The sequence below is a fragment of the Callorhinus ursinus genome, unplaced genomic scaffold (assembly GCF_003265705.2).
Source record: "Callorhinus ursinus isolate GAN/ISIS: 27379988/994484 unplaced genomic scaffold, GSC_fseal_2.0 scaffold5, whole genome shotgun sequence".
Taxonomy (NCBI): domain Eukaryota; kingdom Metazoa; phylum Chordata; class Mammalia; order Carnivora; family Otariidae; genus Callorhinus; species Callorhinus ursinus.
Genome location: NW_027397067.1, coordinates 38,554,573 through 38,574,424, shown reverse-complemented (window position 1 = coordinate 38,574,424; position 19,852 = coordinate 38,554,573). Strand labels below are relative to the sequence as shown.

Genomic DNA, 19,852 nt, shown 5'->3' with positions numbered 1-19,852 from the left:
TCCTTTTGCACTTCCTTTCCTCCCTTTTCCACACCCCACCCTCCGCCAAATGCAACACACCAGCCGGGCACTGCTCTGAAAACGACTCGGACAGCCCAGGCCCAAGGGTCGGGTTAGGCATCCCTTGGACTGTGCTCCCAACCTGAATCTGTTCCTCCATCACAGTCCGGAGCACGGCGCACAGAACCGTCAGCTAGCCCAGGCGCCCAGCGGGTTGAGTCCTGTGATGGCAGGACTCTGCTGTTCTCCCCGGTAGCGCCCCCATGTCCCCGCAGCCTACTGCTGGCACCCACACGGGACACTCCAAGAACAGAAAAAGCGTGAATGGAAGAAAAAAGGTGAAGACTGAACATAAAGGATTCGGATGGTGTTGCTTCAACTAGTCTTGGTCTTTGGGGACAGCAGTCTGAGATAAAGTATTCCTGCCTGGTAACCGTTTCTGACAGCTGGAATCCTAGCACCGACCGGGGCTCCTCGGCGGCGGGAAAAGCCGCCCGCGCCGTCGGGGCCGGCCGGCAGCTCTGACACGGGAGGCAGTCAGTCGTCAGCACACCGGCAGCCTGGCTCACAGAGGCGGCCTCGCTCACAGTCGCTGCCTGGAGCCCGCCGCTCGCCCTCCCCCTCTCGGGCAAGCAGGGCCGCCGACTGGGGTCCCGAAGGCTGTTCATGCGGGCGCGCCCAGTACGGCGCGAGCCTGCCAGCACCTCGGAGAGGCCACCCCCGGTCTCCTCCGCACGCCGCGCGGGGGCCAGAAAACCCGCGCCGGTCCCGCGCGCCCACTACGCCCTGGGAAGCGCGCGCGCGACCGGCTTAACGGTTCTGGCCCCGCGGGCTTGAGGCCGCGCTCGAAGCCAGTCACCCGAGGCCCCGCCCCGCCCCGCGCCCGCCTCGCGCCCCTGGTAGCCGCCGTCGGCCCCGCCCTCGCCCCGCCCCACCCCGCCCCCGCCCCGTCCCCCCCGCCGCCCCCGGCCTCGAGCGGACGCGCGGCGGGAGCCGTTCCCCGACGGGCAGCGGGGCGCTGGGTCGCCGCGTTTGGGCTGAGCGCGGCGACGCTGCTGCCCCGAAATCCTCCCCGATCTTGAGGCGGTAGGTGGCTGAGGAGGATGAGCCGAACTGGGGGGAGGGGCAGAAGTCGGGCCCGGGTGTGAGGAGGCGGTGGGCGCCGTCTCTGAGGTCGGACACCGGGAGAGTTGTGAGGGAGGGGGGCTCTGGCGTCGGACGGGACAAATCAGGCAGGGGCCCCATAGGGTCTCCATGGTGGGTTGTAGAGTGTGAGGGAGCGAGCACGTCGAGAGGATAGGGTAGTGACTGGTGTCACTACCCCGGCGAGGGGCAAGTGGCTGAGGGAGAGTTACACTGCTGAGGGCATATTAAAACAAAAAACAGAAACGCCAGATAAAAAGTAAGTACATAGCGCCCTCTGTCCCAGGACCTGGTCCTTTGTGGTGGCATGGTTTGAAGACGTTTTGTCCCCCATACCCTGGCACCGTCACTACTAATTTTGGGCAATTTTTTTTTCTTTGACATTATTGTAGTTGTTTTTATTAATAAACAGCAAATTAATAATTGGATGAAATTATATTCAACAGAAAAGAAAACCCAGCAGGAAAAAAAAGTGCCAAGAAACCATATATGGTTAATTCACAGAAGAAAATCAAATGGTTCATGAAAGTATATGAAGATATACCACATAATTTATATGTAAAGATATGCCATTAAAAAAACTGAGATGTAATTGACATATAACAGTTTCAGGTTTACAATATAATTATTCAATATTTGTGTCAAAAGGTTTTAATTGCTGATAATTTAGGCAAAGTTACATATCCACAGGCACCCATTATCTAGACAGTTTTATCCAACTTAAGTGTTAAATTTTGTTTCTACTGAAAGATACATCACGGAGAAAAACAGTTTTTTTTTTTGATCCGTTGTAAAGAGAAGGCATGAAATGGAAAATATGGAACACTCCTCTTACAACTTTTTGATAGTTTAAATTTTTCCTGAATGTGGCAGCCTGATTTGTGGAATATAAAATATCTTTTATCACCTAAGTCATAATTGGTTTATCTCTTACTCACCTGTATTTCCTTTATATTACTTTTCATCTATCAGTTTATCAGTTTGTGCTGTTTACTTGCGAGCAGCATGTGGTTTCAAGGAATCCTAACTTTGTATAATATTTTGAAGTTGAAAATTGAGATTAAATCCTATCTGATTATTATATGGGAAATATATATGGGGTAGATGAAAACATGGTCTTTTCACTTCTCAGATTATTTAATTTTATATGATCTTATTTCTTTTTATTTTAATTCCAGTGTAGTTAACACAGTGTTATATTAGTTTCAGGTGTGTAATATAGTGAGTCAGCAATTCCATATAGTACTCGTTGCTCATCAAGATAAGTGTGCTCTTAATCCCCTTCACCTATTTCTCTCATCCCCTTCACTCACCTCTCTTCTGGTACCCATCTGTTTGTTCTCTATAGTTAAGAGTCTTTTTTTTCCCCCTTTGTTCCTTTGTTTCTTAAATTCCACACAGTGAAATTTGTCTTTCTCTGACTGGCTTATTTGGCTTTAGCATTATACTCTAGATCCATCCATGTTCCAAGTGGCAGGATTTCATTCTTTTTTATGGCTTAATATTCCAATGTACCTTTGTGTGTATACATATAGATATATGTGTATATATCCATTCATCTATATGATCCTTTTTTGTGTGTTCTAATAAAACTATTTTTTTGTCCTTTCATACTTTTTTTAAACATTTATTTGAGAGAGAACGAGCATGCGTGCCTGTGTGTGTGGTGGGGAGGGGCAGAGAGAGAGGGAGAAAATTTCCAGCAGACTCCCCACTGTGTGCAGAGCCTGTCGCAGGGCTGATCCCAGGACCCTGAGATCCTGACCTGAGCCGAAATCAAGAGTCAGACGCTTAACCAGCTGAGCCACCCAGTTGCCCCTGATCTTTTTTTTTTTTTTAGGATTTTATTTATTTACTTGAGAGAGAGAATGAGAGAGAGAGAGCATGAGGGGGGGAGGGTCAGAGGGAGAAGCAGACTCCCCGCTGAGCAGGGAGTCCGATGTGGGACTCGATTCCGGGACTCCAGGATCATGACCTGAGCCGAAGGCAGTCGCTTAACCAACTGAGCCACGCAGGCGCCCCAGATGCCCCTGATCTTATTTATTTTTTTTTCAAAGATTTTGTTTATTTATTTGACAGAGAGAGAGAGAGAGCACAAGTAGGCAGAGAGGCAGGCAGAGGGAGAGGGAGAAGCGGATTCTCCACTGAGCAGGGAGCCCGATGCGGGGCTCGATCCCAGGACCCTGGGATCATGACCTGAGCCGAAGGCAGCCGCTTAGCCGACTGAGCCACCCAGGCGCCCCCCTGATCTTATTTTTTAATTGCAGCAAAACCATCAGCACTTTCTAAAGAAATGTAGAATTTAAGTTGGAAATTTTAAGTATAGTATTTGGCTTCTAAATACAGTACATGGTATGTATGTTTCTTATGTTGTGACCCATGATAACTAAGGCACTGTACCGTGTCTACAGAATGAGGAAAGCATAGTAATCTTATAATTTATTTAGTATTCTAGAAAAGTGATAAGTTGAGGAAATGGAAATTATTAGTAACTACCAATTTATTCAGCAAGTCTTTATATATAAATGTCCCTTCTCATAATTTATTAAAAAAAATCCAGTAAGCAATGTCCACATGGAATACCAGATGTCTCTTAGCAAACATGCAAGTTTAGAGACAAGGGCATGAACTTTATAGTTAAATCCTCATTTTTACCAAATATATACTATGTGAACTTGAGAATCTCATTTTTCTGAGTATTAGGTTTCACATCTATAAGGTTACTAATAATGGTTTTCTTCTATGCTAAATAAAGAATTTAGCATGTAATAGGGCCTCAAAAATGGAGTTTGAATTAAAAAAGAGTAGTATATGTTGCATAGTAAGATTATGTCCCAATTGGTCAGTATCTGTGCTTATTATCCCATTGTACTGTATTTTAGAAAATAGGCTAATTTATAATTTCAGAATTGGTTGGTCTTTAGGATTCATATTTAGTTTGATTTTTTTTAAACAGAAAAGGAACCTAAGATATAGTTAAGTATTGCTAGATGTAGAATAGCAACTAAAGCTTCCTGACATGTGGACCAATATTCTATTCATAGCAGTTGGCCTTTTAAGATGATTTTTTAAATACGTGTAAACTTGGAAAAAAACTTTATTCAGTAGCTGTTTCTCAGCATGTGTTAATAGAATGAAATTTTTGAGACATTGGATCAAAATGTTCTTTAAAAAATATTTATGCTACAAGGCTGTATATTCATAGTTTAAAAGAAAACTCCATGATTGGCCCACTACTTGTTATCCATTGTCGTTAGTAGGATTCTTTTTCTTTTGCAAGTGTTGTCCTTTGTAACAGCTGATACCATAAATGCTTACCCTAGGTAGTACTAGTAGCTTCAAAGGAAAATTTGGAGCTCTACATTGGGTGAGTGAGGCAGGTTTTAGAGTTTAAGATTAAAGTTATTTTATATAATGATTTTGTTAGTTCAGTTAAGTCTTTATTATTTTTACCAAAACTGAGAATTAGGCTTTGGTTTGTGGAGTTCTGTCCTTCATAGATTATGATCCTTTGGATCAGTTTTACAGTGATAATTACTATAAATACTTGCCTTTTCCGTTAAAACACTAACGTTAACATGATGTTAACAATAACATAACATGATGCTTTTGTATACTGTGCATCCCAAACTTATTCCCTATAATATCAGTATCTCTGTGCAGGTATAGTTTACTTAAAAAATATTAAATAGAATACTATCTGGCATTATCTTTTCTCATTTCCTTAACTGATGTGAATTTATATATCTGGAGCCCTTGCTTAGTTTTCCTACTATAAATTGAAAGGGTGGGTGATATTAAAAGATCTTTTATTTTTTGTTTATGTACTTGTGTTGCAAAACCATATAATAGTTCTGTAACTCCCCAACTCTTGAAAATCCCTAGTTTAAATACTGTGGATTTGCACTGCTCAGCAACTGGAAAGGACTTTACAACCTATCAACTCAATTTCAGCTGAGCAATGAAAAACAAGAAAGTGTGTGCCAAAGTACTCTATTGTAGTCTGATTCATTAGTTTCATAGGAGAAACAGGATGGAAAGTTACTACATACTAGTATTAGGGTTCTAATTATGTCTAGGATAAACATTAAATAACACAATATTAGATTGCTTTTTGGTCCTTATTTAAAATTTTTCCTTCTGCATAGAAAATATTCAATATTTGAAGTATTTTTTTTTGCTACCTATGCTTATCACTTTTTTGTTTCTTATTATATCAAAGTTGTATTGCCAACAAGTACAGACCGCATTAGTTTTTTTTAGAAGGTTGTTAATAGCCATGTTGAAATACCAGTTAAGAGACACATTACAAAAGTTCGATAGGTATTAATTAACTAATTAATTAACTGGCTGGCTTATCTCCAAACTTTAAGAAAAAGTAACTATTTTGTGCTTAGTTATCAGTGCTAACTTTGAGAGGTTGTTTATAAATTTATGATTTTAACATTTGAATTATGTCCAGAGGCATTTTTTAAATCGATGAAAGCATGTCTTTGGAGCTAAAAGCGTTATTAACCCTATTCTTTACTTTGGGAAACAGTCATTTAGGGTAATGATCTGCTTAAAATCATATGGTTACAACTGCTGGATGAGCAGGTACAAAGTCAGAATTTTACTTTAGGCTTTGTTTTAATAGGCACTATAATTTGGAAATCTGTGTCCTATTCAGGCATCAGAAGGCTTTAGTTATATTTAAGAGGTATTTAAATTTATAGATTTATTTAGTAAAACTATGTTGTAGGTACTAGGACACAAAGATAAGTAAGATCTAGTTTTTTTAGCCTCAATTAACCAAGTCTAATCAAATAAGCATGTAATGGATTTACTCTGATACATCTTAGAATAATTAATAAAATACAGTAGGGGCTAGTGGAAGAAGAAAGAAAAATAAGTTACTATTATTATTTTACTGTCAACTATGTGTTAGGAACTAGAAAGCTTCAGGTGAACTACTTTATTTTCCATTACTGTTGGACATGAGGATCTTTTTTTCCAAGGAAGTAACAGGAACTTGACCTTGGTCTTGAAAGATGAATAGCGTTTTGGGAGAAGAGCAGCAGGGAGAGTGAAAGAACTCCCGAACGTATAAATATATGGTGAAACAAAATAATATTTATGAATTCAACAATCTGTTAAACACCCACAGTGTTCTAGGCACTGTGCTAGACACGGGAAATATACCTGTGTGAGAGAACTATAATTTAATGGTCAGATGATAGGTAATTGCAACTAGTGCAGTAAGTACCATATTGGAAGAGGATAGACACAGGGGTGTTTTGTGAGCACATAAGGGTACTTAACGAGAACCTGTTCAGTTCTGCCCGGGTGTGGGGTAGGAAAAAGGTTGGGCAAGATTCTTGATTCTTACTGGCCAGAAGCATGGACATGGGCATCCCATCACTTCCTTGATTCAGGACCTTGGGCAAGTTACCTGATTTCTCCAAGCCTTATCTGTAAAATTAGGATTATAAAAAAATAATAAAGCTAACATTATTAAGCTCTTACTATGTACCAGGCATATACATATATCTTATTTAGTCTTCACATCAAACCTAGGATACAGAGGCTGTTGTTTTCCATAGTTATATAACTAGGTGCTGGAACCATAATATGAACCCATGTAGACCAACCTGAGACCCGACCTCTAACTTTTAATTGTGCCTAATTGATAGAGTTATTCTGAATTTTAAATAATGTAACTTAGGTAAATGGTTTACTCTGCATGACACTTGGATGTTGGCTCCTATTTCTATTCTGAATAATCCAGGAGGATTATTCCTTCAGGAGAAATTGAAGTTTTTAGAGCAGGTGTGTGTGTAAAGCGATCATAGTTTGGAGAGAAAGAGGTTATATTCACCCATTTGTTCAGCAAATGCTTGTGTTATACCTACTTTGGATCCAGTCCAGGTACTGTGTTAGTTGCCAGGGAAAGTGTGAATGAAAATATTGTTCCTCACTTAAAGAATTTGCTCTCCTCACTTTTGTAAGTATAAAAGACAAATCAGTCATTATAGTATAGTACGATGTTCCCTAATGCCGTGATGTAGGCATATTCACTGTGTCCCATGAACATAAGGAGAGAAGGGAGTATTTAAATCAGACTGAGTGATCAGGGAGATGAATTCAGTGCTACTGTGGAACTAAAAGAGTAGTGGTGGGAAAGAAGAAAATAAATTTGAGAAGTACTTTGGAAGTAGAATGGACAGGAATTAGAGACTAATTATGGTATGGAGGCTCTTATTTAGATCTTATTTAACCAAAGGTGATCTGGGGCAGTTGAAGACTTTAAGGAATACCAGAGGAGGAACATCTTTGGAGTCAAAGTAATGAATTTGATTTTGGATATCTTGAATTTGAGGTGTCTGATAAAATGTAAATAGAAATATCTTAAAAAATAGAATTGAATTTAAAAGAGAGGTAGATGCTAAATGTGTAAATTAGGGTATATTTATCATGTAGATAGGTAGTTGAAATCATCAGAATAGTTGAGGTCAGGGAAGAGGATCAAAGCCAAATTTGGAAGAATTCCTAAATTTAATTGGAGAAAAGAATAAGCCAAGGAAGTTAGAAGAGGTAGTCAAAGAAATAGGAAACAAACTAAAAGAAAAGTCAGGGAAGTTATGGGAGGAAAATGTTTCAAAAAAGGGAATGTTCCACTGTGACGGATGGTATAAAGGGGTCTAAGGTTTCCACCTTAACTTATAAAAATAGATTATCTTCAAATGAATTTTGTGTGTGTGTGTGTATATATGTATGTATATAAAAGCATCTTAATCATCTTGTTGAAAAGATAAGATACATTTTTCCTTCCTAAAGTATGGAACCTCAAGGTCTTTGTGATAATGGAAACCAAAAAATTGATTGGTAAACCGCTTCAACCAGCAAGACCTGTTCGCCATCTGACTTCTCCCCCTGGTGAGTAATCTAGGGTATATATCTTTAAATATTAATTGTTTAATAGCTAAGTAGTATGTGAAAGGCTAAATAATATATGAAGTAATTGTTTATGGTGGGTTAAGGAATAATGAAAACTAATCTTGTTTGTTTGAAGAATTTAAAAATCGAAGAAAAAGACTCTTAATAGTCTGTGAATCCATAGTGAACCAGACTAACAAAGGTAGGAAGAATGGCTCTTGCCTGAGAACAACTTTTTGTATTTTTTTTCATGTCTCATTTTCATGGTTAACTGGCTTCTGCTTAGAATGATACTCTCAATACAAATTGTGCCCTGTGATTATGATCACTGCAGAGCAATCATGCTGAAGAGAGAATTAGCCTTTTAAAAAAATTCCTAACAGCATATAAATGAATGAATAAATGAATGAATACAAACAAAACAACAGTTACAGATTAGGGCAGTGCTAGGACATACAGTCTCATTTTTCAGGAAATTTAAACAAAAATTTCTAAAATTAAAGATTTTTTCTTTTGCCTATAAAACTAGTATTTTGGACAAATTTTTGGAATACTTTTTCCTTAATTGGATTATTAACCTTTTATTTTTTTCATTGTTGCCAGAATGGCTTTTGTATTTTAACTTAGGTTTATATGTATATGTTATATATATCTCCTAAATATTAATGTATATATCTCCTAAATATTAATATATAAATATATGTCACCATCCTATTAAAATACTCTTTAGTCCATGTGTTCAACTAACTGATTAGAAAAGGGGAAAAAAATAGCTCTTTTTATTGGGTGCAGCGATGAAGCAGAAAAGATAGAAATGACACCAGTTCCTCAGTCTTCTATTTGTTCTCCCATCCTTGGTTCTTACAAGGAAGATTGTCTCTACTTTGGTCATGTTTCCTCTGAAGATGGCTGTGACTTAAGACAGACAAATGAAATTAGGGATCTTCCGGACCATAGCTTTAGCAGTGTTGATGCCATCTCCTTCTGGTATGCTAAAGAAGCAGTAGTTTTGGGTCAGGTCTCAGATTTTCTCCTAAAGGGAAGGGTATATAGCCATTGGCAGCAGCTCCTTTCTGTGACCAGCCTTTTTACAGCACCCCTCACTCCCTTATCTGTACAGATTCAGTTTTTCATTGATCCTTTCCTTCCAAGTCTGTTATAGGGGTTAAAGGTAGTGGGCCCATCTCTCATTTAATTATATCCTCTTAAGATCCAGAGATAAGTAGTTTTATTAGGTAGAAAAGCTTAGTAAATCAGAAATTAATTTTGGCCTTTTTCAATATACTTCTGTACTCCCTGGCTAGCTCACATCCCCAGAGAATTCTACTTATAGATAGAATTATTTACTTTTTTTTTTTTTTAAAGACTTATTTATTTATTTATTTGAGAGCAAGAGTTAGAGAAAGACCAAGCTTGAGCTGGGCTTGAGCAGGGTGGAGGGGCAGAGGGAGACAATCTCAAGTAGATTCTGCACTGATCGTGGAGACCAGTGCAGGGCTCGATCTCACGACCCATGAGATTGTCACCTGAGCCAAAACCAAGAGCTGGACACTGAACCAGCTGAGCCACCCAGGCCCCCCAGAATCATTTCCTTTTGTGAAGCTTTCCTCTATATCACAAAGCCCAGTCTGCTCTCCCCTAGTATCTTCTTTGTAGCCCTCATATAACCTGTTTTTATTATAGTAATTGTTTATGAGCTTGTCTTTTAAAATAGACCATGAACTCTTTTATCTCTGAACTCTTTTCACACTTACAACCTGTCCCCTAACACAGTGGCTTACATTTCATAGTGTTTAATAAATATTTGTTAAGTAAATGAATTATCAGAAAACAATTTAAAACAGTACCTAGAATATCCTGCATACTTAAGGTTTTTGGGTGGTTGTAGATCATTTATTGAAGTAATGGGTATTTAAAGTATTTTTCTTTTTTTTCCCTTCTAACAGGAGCAGTATTTCCTTTCAACTTTCAAAATGAATATTCATGCAACACTCAGTGCTTACAAAGTGGAGTTAGCAGAGTAAGTCCTAGAAATTATAATAAAATGAAGCATTGCAGACTGGAAAGTAACATTTGTTAGATGGTGCTGTGCCAGGTACCATGCTAGGTACTTTATATACTTTTTAAAAAGTTATATTTCAATAATATATTAAAGGAAATTATATCTGTTGCCCAGCATTTTCAAATCTAAACATTTTGCTATATTTGTTTTAGAAAATGTTAAAGAGGGGTACCTGGGTGGCTCAGTTGGTTAAGCATCCAACTCTTGGTTTTGGCTCAGGTTATGATCTCAGGGTTGTGAGATAAGATTCTCTCTCTTCCTTTCCCTCTGCCCCTCCCCCACCTAAAAATGTTAAAGAAGAAACCTAACACATATTTCAAAACCCCTACTTACCCCTCCACTAACCCATCTTCTCCTCACCCTCCTCTTCTCACCCGTATGTAGGTATATGAGAATAGTGTTCATTGTGCAGTGGAATTCTATTTCCCGCCATCCCCAAGTATTGCATTAAATGTGTGCAGTAAGGCTTGTCCCAGAGATGGGCCCAGAGAGGTGGTGGCTGGCCTGAGGGGCACGTAGCCACATGCCAAGGTTCTGATAGGAAGATGAGCTTGAGCCCCAGCCCTGCCATTTCCCAGCCCTGTGACCTTAACGTGAGTGATTTCTTTCACTTCTCAAAGCCTCAGTTTCCTTACCTGAAAATGGGGCTAATAGCTGTCTTTCTCACAGGTAAGTGTGAGGAGGAGGCAGCAGTGAGCTAATGCTTCCAAGGTCTTAGCACTGTGTCTGGCATGTAGTAAATGCTCGTTCCATACATGCAACAGTTTTCCTGGCTGTGCCTGTGGACTGTGCCCCTCCACCATCCCATTTTTTTCTCACCCTCCTCCAATTATTTTCAAATTGTTGTTGTTTCCATGAATGTATTAGTACTTTTGCTACAACAAATAGAATTGTTTCAACTGTTTTATAATTTTATATAAATAGTATTATACCCACATGTGTTTTTGCCATTCTTTCTGCATTTAGGTTTATATTTTAAAATTTCTGACATAATTTTTTGACTAAGTAAAATCATCAAAATTGAAAATTGAAGACATATAAAATGGCATTTAGTGAAAAATTTCCCTGCAATCTCTATCCCCAAGTCACCAACTTCCTCTGATCAAAACTAACCATTGTACCAGTTTCTCACCTAGATCCTTCCAGAAATGGATTATGTATGCACAAGCATAAATATATTCATAATAAATAGAATATTAGGCAACTTTAAAAATGAATAAAGCTGTTCTATATGTGCTGATACAAAAAATCTTTGTATATATTAATACGCCATATTTTTTGTTCCATTTTCTATTGGTGGGCTTGGCACTTGTTTCTGTTTTATAATAAATGCTATGCACATCCATCCATATGTTATATTTTATACATGTTTGAGAGGTTCTCTGCATTATAAAACTGAAGTAGAAGTACTATGTTAACAGGTAATCTTCAATGTTATTATTTACTGCTAAATTACTCTGCAAAGTGATTTGTATGAGCAATGAAGGAGAGGTCTGATTTTTCTACATCCTTGCCTTGTTATTGTCAGACTTCAAGATTTTGTCTTGTTTAGTGGATAAGAACTCATGTCTTTTTTTTTTTAAAGATTTTTATTTATTTATTTGAGAGAGCGAGCGAACATGAGTGGGGGGGAGGGGCAGAGGGAGAAGCAGTTTCCCTGCTGAGCAGGGAGCTCCACATGGGGCTCGATCCCAGGACCCTGAGATCATGACCTGAGCTGAAGGCAAACACTTAACTGACTGAGACACCCAGGCACCCCTGAGAAACATCTTTTTGTTGGTTTTAATTTTTAATTTTCTATTATTTGTGAAGTGGGGCATCTTTTCATGTTTAAGTTGGCCATTGGGATTTTCTCTTTGTCTGAATTGCCAATTCATATCATTTGCCCGTTTTTCTTGGGTTTGTCTTTTTGTTTTTGGTTTATATGCCTTTAAACTGTATTTTGGATTTTAATTATTTTTCTTTTATGCAGAGCAAATATTTTCTTTCCTGGGAATATGGTTTATGAGAGAATTGTTTCTTTTTTGTGGTGTTTTTGTTCAGAAGTTTTAAATCTTAATGTAGTCATTATCAGTGTTTTTCGTTATGATTTCACTTTTTATGTCATTGTTTGTGAAGTCTTCCCATTGTTAACATCAAAGGATATTTTCCTACATACATGTTCAGGTATAGTCTACCTGAAATTGATTTTTTTATAAGATATGAGATCGAAATCTAATTTTTTAATGTAGATGACCAATTCTCAAGTATAATTCATTGAATAACCTATTATTTCCATAAAGATTTATGACATCTTTATTGTATAATAAGTTTTCATATACATAAGGTCTTTGGGCTCTAATCTGTTCCATTGATCTAATTGCATATCTGTGTGTCAGTACCATGATATCTTAATTACTCTTTATATTTTTAATAAGTCATTGTAATGTTTTGTTTTATTCTATCAGCTAGCATGCCCCCTTAATACAATAGTAATGTTTATAACTCTCTTTGGAACCATTGACCGTCTTCAAAAAACTTGATGTGTAAAAAAGTATATTAACATTGCAGATTTTATAGAGGAAAACCAAATCATATAATTAAATTTACTCCTAAACTTAAAATTTTGTCTGCTGCTTCAGTTATAATGCAAAAGCTACCAGAACCTATGTCAGAGGTGCCACATACATGCTGGATACTTTTTACTAACTATATATATTTTTAAGCCAACTTTATTAAGGTATAATTTACAGTGAAACGAACCCATTTGTTCAATGAGTTTTGACAAATATATATACCCTACATAACCAACCCCACAATGAAGATATAGAACATTTTTATCTTCCCCCAAAGTGCCCTTATATCTCTTTGCAGTCAGTCATTCATCATTTGTGCTTCCACTAACCCCTAATGCTCCCTCCTGCTCCAGGCATCCACTGATCTGCTTTCTTTAACTGTAAATTAGTTTTGACTATTCTAGAATGTCATGTAAATGAAATATACATATTGGATATAATGAGTAATGCTGCTCTGGATGATTGTGTTCAAGTTTGTGTGTGGACATACACCCAATACACAGGAATGGAATTGATGGGTTTTATGAGGAGTTTGTTTAACTTATAAGAAACTGCCAAAATGTTTTTCAAAGTGGTTGTGCTATCTTATATTCCTACCAGTAGTATTTGCCAGTTCCAATAGCTTCATAGCCTACCAATTTTTAGCCATTTTAGTATCTAATTGTATTTTAAATTTGCATTTTCTTACTGATTAATGAGATTGAGCATCTGATGAACTTATGTTCCAGTTGTATTTTTCTTTTTTTTTTGTGAAGTGTCTGTTCAAATATTTTGCATATATTTGATATTTGGGTTGATTGCCTTGTTTGGGTTGTTTGATTTTGGGTTGTTTGGTTCATTGAATTGTGAGAGTATTGAAAATCAGTATACATGTGTGAGTTTATTTCTAAACTCTATTATGCTTTATTGATTTATATGTCTTTTTCCCCCATCTTTATTGAGATAAAATTGACATGTAACTAAGTTTAAGATATGATGTGTGATGATTTGATATACTTATATGTTGCAAAATGTTTACCACAATGAATTTAGTTAAAATATTCTTCATTTCACATAATTAACCAATTGTTGTTGTTACAGGGAGAACATTTAAGATTTATTTTCTTAGCAACTTTCAGGTATACAATACAGTGTTGTTAACTATATTCACCACACTACATAGGTACTCCTGTATGTCCATCTTTTTGTCAACATCACATTTTACAGACTGCTGTAGCTTTATGATAAGTCTTGAAATAAGATAGTGAAAGTTCACTAACTTTAGTCTTTTTCAAATTTGTCTCAGTTGTCTAGGTCTTTTGCATTTCCATATAAGTTTTAAATGAGCTTGTCAATTTCTACAAAAAAGTCTACTGGAATTTTGATTGAGTCTAAAGATTAATTTGAGAAGAATTAACATCTTAACAATATTGAGTCTTCTGATTCGTGAACATAGCATATCTTTCCATTTTTTTGTATTTTCTAGCATAGGGGTCCTGAACATCTTTTGTCAAATTTATAAGCATTTCATATTTTTTGATACTATTATAAATGGTATTTTTTGTAAATTTCAAATTCCACATGCTGACTGGTAGGATACATAAATAGTATTGGTTTTTGTATATCGATCTTGTTAAATTCACTTATTAGATCTGTTTTTTTTGTAGACTCTTCCGTCCCATTCATGTTCTATTATGGGAATAATTTTACTGTAGCTTGTACTATAAATACATAATGCATTGCTGTTATTTTTGCTTTCACATGTTATCTTTTAAAATAACTTAAGAAATAAAAGAATGTGTTTTATTTCACCTTTATTTACTCCATTTCCAGTGCTCTTAATTTCTTTGTATAAATCCATGTTTCTGTTTGATACTATCTTCCCTCTGCTGAATAACTTCTTTTAACCTCTGTTTTTTATTATTACCTCATAAAAAATACTTGAAAACTTTGACTTAAAACAATAGCTTCTTACTCTTTTTCATGGCTCTGTGGGTTGACTGAGCTCAGGTGGCCTTTTTCTAAGTTCAGTAATGTGGCTGCAGTCAGGTAGCATCTAGGATGGGAGTCATTTAAAGTCTTGACTGGATAGCCACATGGCTTACTTACATGGCTGACAGTTGATGCTGGCTATTGGCTTATGATTCAGCTGCTTCAGTGGAATGGAAGGAACACCTACAAATGGCCTTTCCAAGTGGCTTGGGCTTTTCACATCTGGGTTCCATGACTAATGTTCTAAATGATAAGAGGTGGAAGCTGCCAGATTCTTAAGGCCTGGAAATAAGCAAAAGTGTCATGTCTGCTGTATTAGATCTGTCTGAGCAGTGAGAAGAACTTGCTCAGATTCAAGGGGAAGAGATAAAAAATTTACCTGTTGATGGGAGGAATGTCAAGATTTTGTAGCCATCTTTTATTTATTTAAGAGTAATTTGAGGGGCGCCTGGGTGGCTCAGTTGGTTAAGCATCTGACTCTTGATTTTGGCTCAGATTGTGATCTCAGTATCCTGAGACTGAGCCCCCTGTTGGACTCTGCACTCAGCAGAGTTGGCTTGAGATTCTTTCCCTCTGTCGCTCTCCCTGTGCTCCCCCCCAACCCTGGCTCATGTTTGCTGTCTCTCTAAAATAAATAAAATCTTAAAAAAAACCCAGTAATTTGAATTTTCCTTCATCTGTATTACCATTTCCTGGTTTTTGCCCATTCTTTATTATAGGCTTTTTTTTTTCATTGTTTTGTAGGAGCTCTTTTATACTACAGAAATTACTCTCAATGAGTTAGTTTTTTTCCTGTTTAACTTTTGTTCTAGGAGTGGAGTTTGATATGCATTTACCTTTTCTCATTCTCCTTTGTTATCTCAGTGATGTACATTTGTTTAAGATGAGTGACAGGAGATGGGAGCATTTTTGCTATAAGTACGAAAAAGCTAAATAGAATATTGGGTATTGTACCATAAATTGCAAAGAGCCTTGACTTGAAAAAAAAAAAAAGACCTGGTGTTTATTTTGCTTTACTCAAGCCTATTCAATTTTTCCATTTCCTAAACTAGCCATATTACCCCATACTTCCAAAAGAAAGCTGTTCTTTTCTTCCATAAACATTCATTTTTCACTAGTCGAGCCAGTCTACTACTAATCCTCCAAGTATTGTTTAAGCATCATGTAAAGCCCTTCCTGACATTTTTTTTAAAAAGATTTTATTTATTTATTTGACAGAGAGACAGTGAGAGAGGGAACAAGCAGGGGGAGTGGGAGAGGGAGAAGCAGGCTTCCTGCTGAACAGGGAGCCCGATGTGGGGCTCCATCCTAGGGCCCTGGGATCCTGACCTGAGCCGAAGGCAGACGCTTAACGACTGAGCCACTCAGGCACCCCTTTCCTGACATTTTTAAGCCAAGTTTGAGACTCCTACTCATTCCTTCCATCACACTTCCTGCATATCTTTATTATAGAATTCTCAAATTTTATTGATTTGATTATGTAAGATTGTAAAATTTGTAAGATGTATGATTTTATTGTAAGAATATAATTGAAAAAATTATGAAATTTTAGATGTACTCTTACATGCTATGAAATATTCAAAATAATCAGTATTTTTAGTTGCTAATATATGCAGAAATGGCAAAGTACATTTTTTTTCCAGATTTCTTGAGGTGTGATTCAAAAATTGAATATATTTAGGTTATACAACATAATTTTTTGTAAAAGTATACAACCTGATGATTTAATGCATGTATACATTGTGATGTGATCCTAACAATCAAGTTAATTAACACGTTCAGCACCTCACAGTTACCAAACTTGTATGTGTGTATGTAGGGGGGAACACTTAAGATTTACCCTCGTAGCAAATTTCAAGTGTATAGTACAATATTATTAATTATAACCACCATGCTGTATGTTAGATCTCTAGAACCTAATTATCTTGTAATTGAAAATTTGTATTTTTTGACCAGCTTCTCCCCATTCCCCCTATTCTCAGCCCCTGGCAATCACCATTCTACTTTCTAATTTTATGAGTTTGAATTTTTAACATTTGACATGTAAGTGAGATCATACAATATTTGTCTTTGTGTCTGGCTTATTTCACTTAGTATAATGTCTTCCAGGTTCATCCTTGTTGTAACATATGGCAGGATTTTCTTCTCTTTTTATGGTTGAATAATAGTCTATTTAAATATTTTTCATCTATCTAATCTACCACATTTTCCTTATCCCATTCATCTGTCGATGGATATGTAGGTTATGTCCTTATTTTGGCTATTGTGAAAAATGCTGCAGTGGATGAACATGGGATTGCACAGTCTTCAAGATTGGGCTTTTGTTTCCTTTGGATGTATACCCAGAAGTGGGATTGCTGGATCTTTCAGTAGTTCTACTTTTAATTTTTTGAGGAATTTCCATACTGTTTTCCAAAATGGCTGAACCAATTTACATTCCCACCAACATTGTACAAGAATTCCTTTCCTCTCCCATTCTTGCCAACCCTCACCTTTTTTTGATAATAGCCTTCCTAACAGATGTGAGGTGGTATCTCCTTGTAGTTTTGATTTGCATTACCTTGATGATTCAGCAATATCCAGCATCTTTTCATGTACCTCTTGGCCATTTGTATGTTTTCTCTGGAAAAATGTTTATTCAGGTCCTCTGCCTATTTTTAAATCAGATTATTATTATTATTTTGCTGTTGTGTTATATGAGATCTTTATATATTTCGGATATTCACCCCTTAATGGAAATATGGTTGGCAAATATTTTTTCCTATTTAGTAGGTTGCTGTTTCATTTTGTTGGTTGCTTTTGCTGTACAGAAACTTTTGGTTTGATGTAGTCCCACTTATTTTTGCTTTTGTTGCTTATGCTTTTGATGTCATTCAAAAAAATCGTTGCCAAGACGAGTGTCAAGGAGCTTTTTCCATATGCTTTCTTCTATGGTTTTTATGGTCTTATATTAGGTTTTGATCCATTTTCAATTCATTTTTGTGTATAGTATAACATAAGGATAAAATTTCTTTTGCACATGGATATACAATTTCCTCAACACTTTTTTTTTTTAAAGATTTTATTTGTTTATTTGAGAGAGAGAACGCAAGCGAGAGAGCACAACCAGGGGGAGCAGCAGAGGGAGAAGGAGAAGCAGACTCCTCACTGAGCAGGGAGCCTGATGTGGGCCTCGATCTCAGGACCCTGAGATCATGACCTGAGCTGAAAGGCAGCCACTTAACTGACTGAGCCACCCAGATGCCCCTCAACACTGTATGTTGAAGAGACTATCCCTTCTCCATTGTGTATTCTTGGTTCCCTCATCAAAAATTAGTTGAGTATAGGGGTGTGTTTATTTCTGGGTTGTCTATTTTATTCCACAGATTTATGTGTCTTTCTTTTTTTTTTTTAAAGATTTTATTTTTAACTAATCTCTATACCCAACATGGGGCTCAAACTCACAACCCTGAGATCAGGCCAGGTGTCCCATTATGTGTCTTTTTATGACAGTATTACAGTGTCTTGATTATTATAGCTTTGTAACATAGTTTTAAATCAGGAAGTGTGATGCCTCCAGCTTTGTTCTTACTCAAGATTACTTTGGCTACTTTCGTTTTTCAATGTAAATTTTAGGACTGCTTTACCTATAGAAAATGCTACTGGAATTTTGAAAGGGATTGCATTGAATCTGTAGATCACTTTAGATAGTAAGGACATTTTAACAGTATTCTTTCAATCTGTGAACATAGGATATCATTCCATTTATTTATGTTATCTTTAGTTTCTTTAGTGTCTTATAGTTTTCCATGTACAAATATTACACCACCTTCGTTAAATTTATTCCTAAGTATTTTCTTCGTTTAAATACTATTTTAAAAAGAAATTGTTTCTTAATTTTTTTTTCAGATTACAGTTTACTTTTGAATTTGATTTTAGGTCTTGCATTTTAGTGTTAGTGAAGTGTGCCTCTGCTGAAATTGTCAAATTTAAAAAATTAATTTTTAAAAAGGGCCATATGGTAGTTCATGTTGTTTATTAAATCTAACAGGAAGAGAAACTTTGGAGAATGAAAATCTTTGACATTTTTATATTTTTCTACCTCTACTTAAAACTAAAGATTTTGCTAAAATTTGATTTTTTTCTGATAACTTACTTTGATGACTCAGTATTGTAGGGTTATCTCATTACTCTTCATTGTGTCATAGGGCTAGATAACTAATCTTTCTGACTTCTTGCAGAGTTACCTTGGTAGAATTTGCAGGTGTTTAAGGAATGGGCTACAACTTGCTACTATAGTGATTGATAGAGTGGAGATGTTCATTTTTCAGGATAGATGTCTTCAGAGAAACCTACCTTAATGAATTACGATGGTTCAGAGTACGGCCTACTGTTTGCAAACTATAATAGCTCCTTGACACTGGTCTTGGAAATGATTTTTTTGAATATTACCTCAAAAGCATAAGCAACAAAAGCAAAAATAAGTGGGACTACATCAAACTAAAAAGCTTCTGTACAGCAAAAGCAACCAACAAAATGAAATGGGTCAATGTAAGAGATTATCTTAAGGATTGATTGTATTGACCAAATTTGTGAAACTGATTATAAAATCAGAAAACCCATTTTTTTTTTATCATGAGAAATCTTACTGTCTTGTGCTGCATATTTTCTTATTGGTTCTACTAGTTTATTATATGCACTAGGGAGATATATGGGAAGCTAAATTGTAATCAGGGTACTTCTTGGTGAGCATGGAATCAGAAGAGGAGTTAGTTAAAAAATCATGACAAAATAGTTAAAGATATATGTGAATGTATTTTGAAAGTTTTTTTTTGCTTATTTTTAATAAGCATTCTTACAAGATTGCTTATCATTTAGGCCAGAGATATGTCTTGACTAATACTTTGTTTGGGAAAATAGTTTTGGATGGTAAAACAAAAAGGGTTATATAAAATTTTTAAGCCATAGTTAAAAAGTATATTTTCTTTTTTTTTTTAATAGTGTAAGACAAATGGAATGCAAGCCTTTTCTCAAGGTGATAATGAACAACAGCAACATCAGTCTCCAGTTAAAAAAGGTAAATTTTTTACCATAATTCCTAAATTTCATAAGGAAGTCTTAGCATTCCTGTTAATAGTTGCCTAGGTGCAAACCTTATCTACATAAGAAATTTTATTATATTCTTTCGGTTGATTTCAGTCTATATTAGAAATGCTATATAGGTTTG

General features: G+C 36.5%; 1 protein-coding gene across 1 annotated transcript in view; it reads left to right on the top strand.

The window, feature by feature from the left end:
* The first annotated feature begins 948 nt into the window (after positions 1-948).
* The window catches only part of CUNH8orf88 (chromosome unknown C8orf88 homolog), a 35,686-nt gene continuing 16,782 nt past the window's right edge, over positions 949-19,852 (top strand). Inside the window, exons 1-4 of the mRNA XM_025870816.2 lie at positions 949-1,086; positions 7,960-8,058; positions 10,005-10,078; positions 19,627-19,702. Coding sequence (XP_025726601.1) covers positions 7,986-8,058; positions 10,005-10,078; positions 19,627-19,702 — 223 coding nt within the window. The 5' untranslated portion in view covers positions 949-1,086; positions 7,960-7,985. The remainder of the gene's footprint in view (positions 1,087-7,959; positions 8,059-10,004; positions 10,079-19,626; positions 19,703-19,852) is intronic.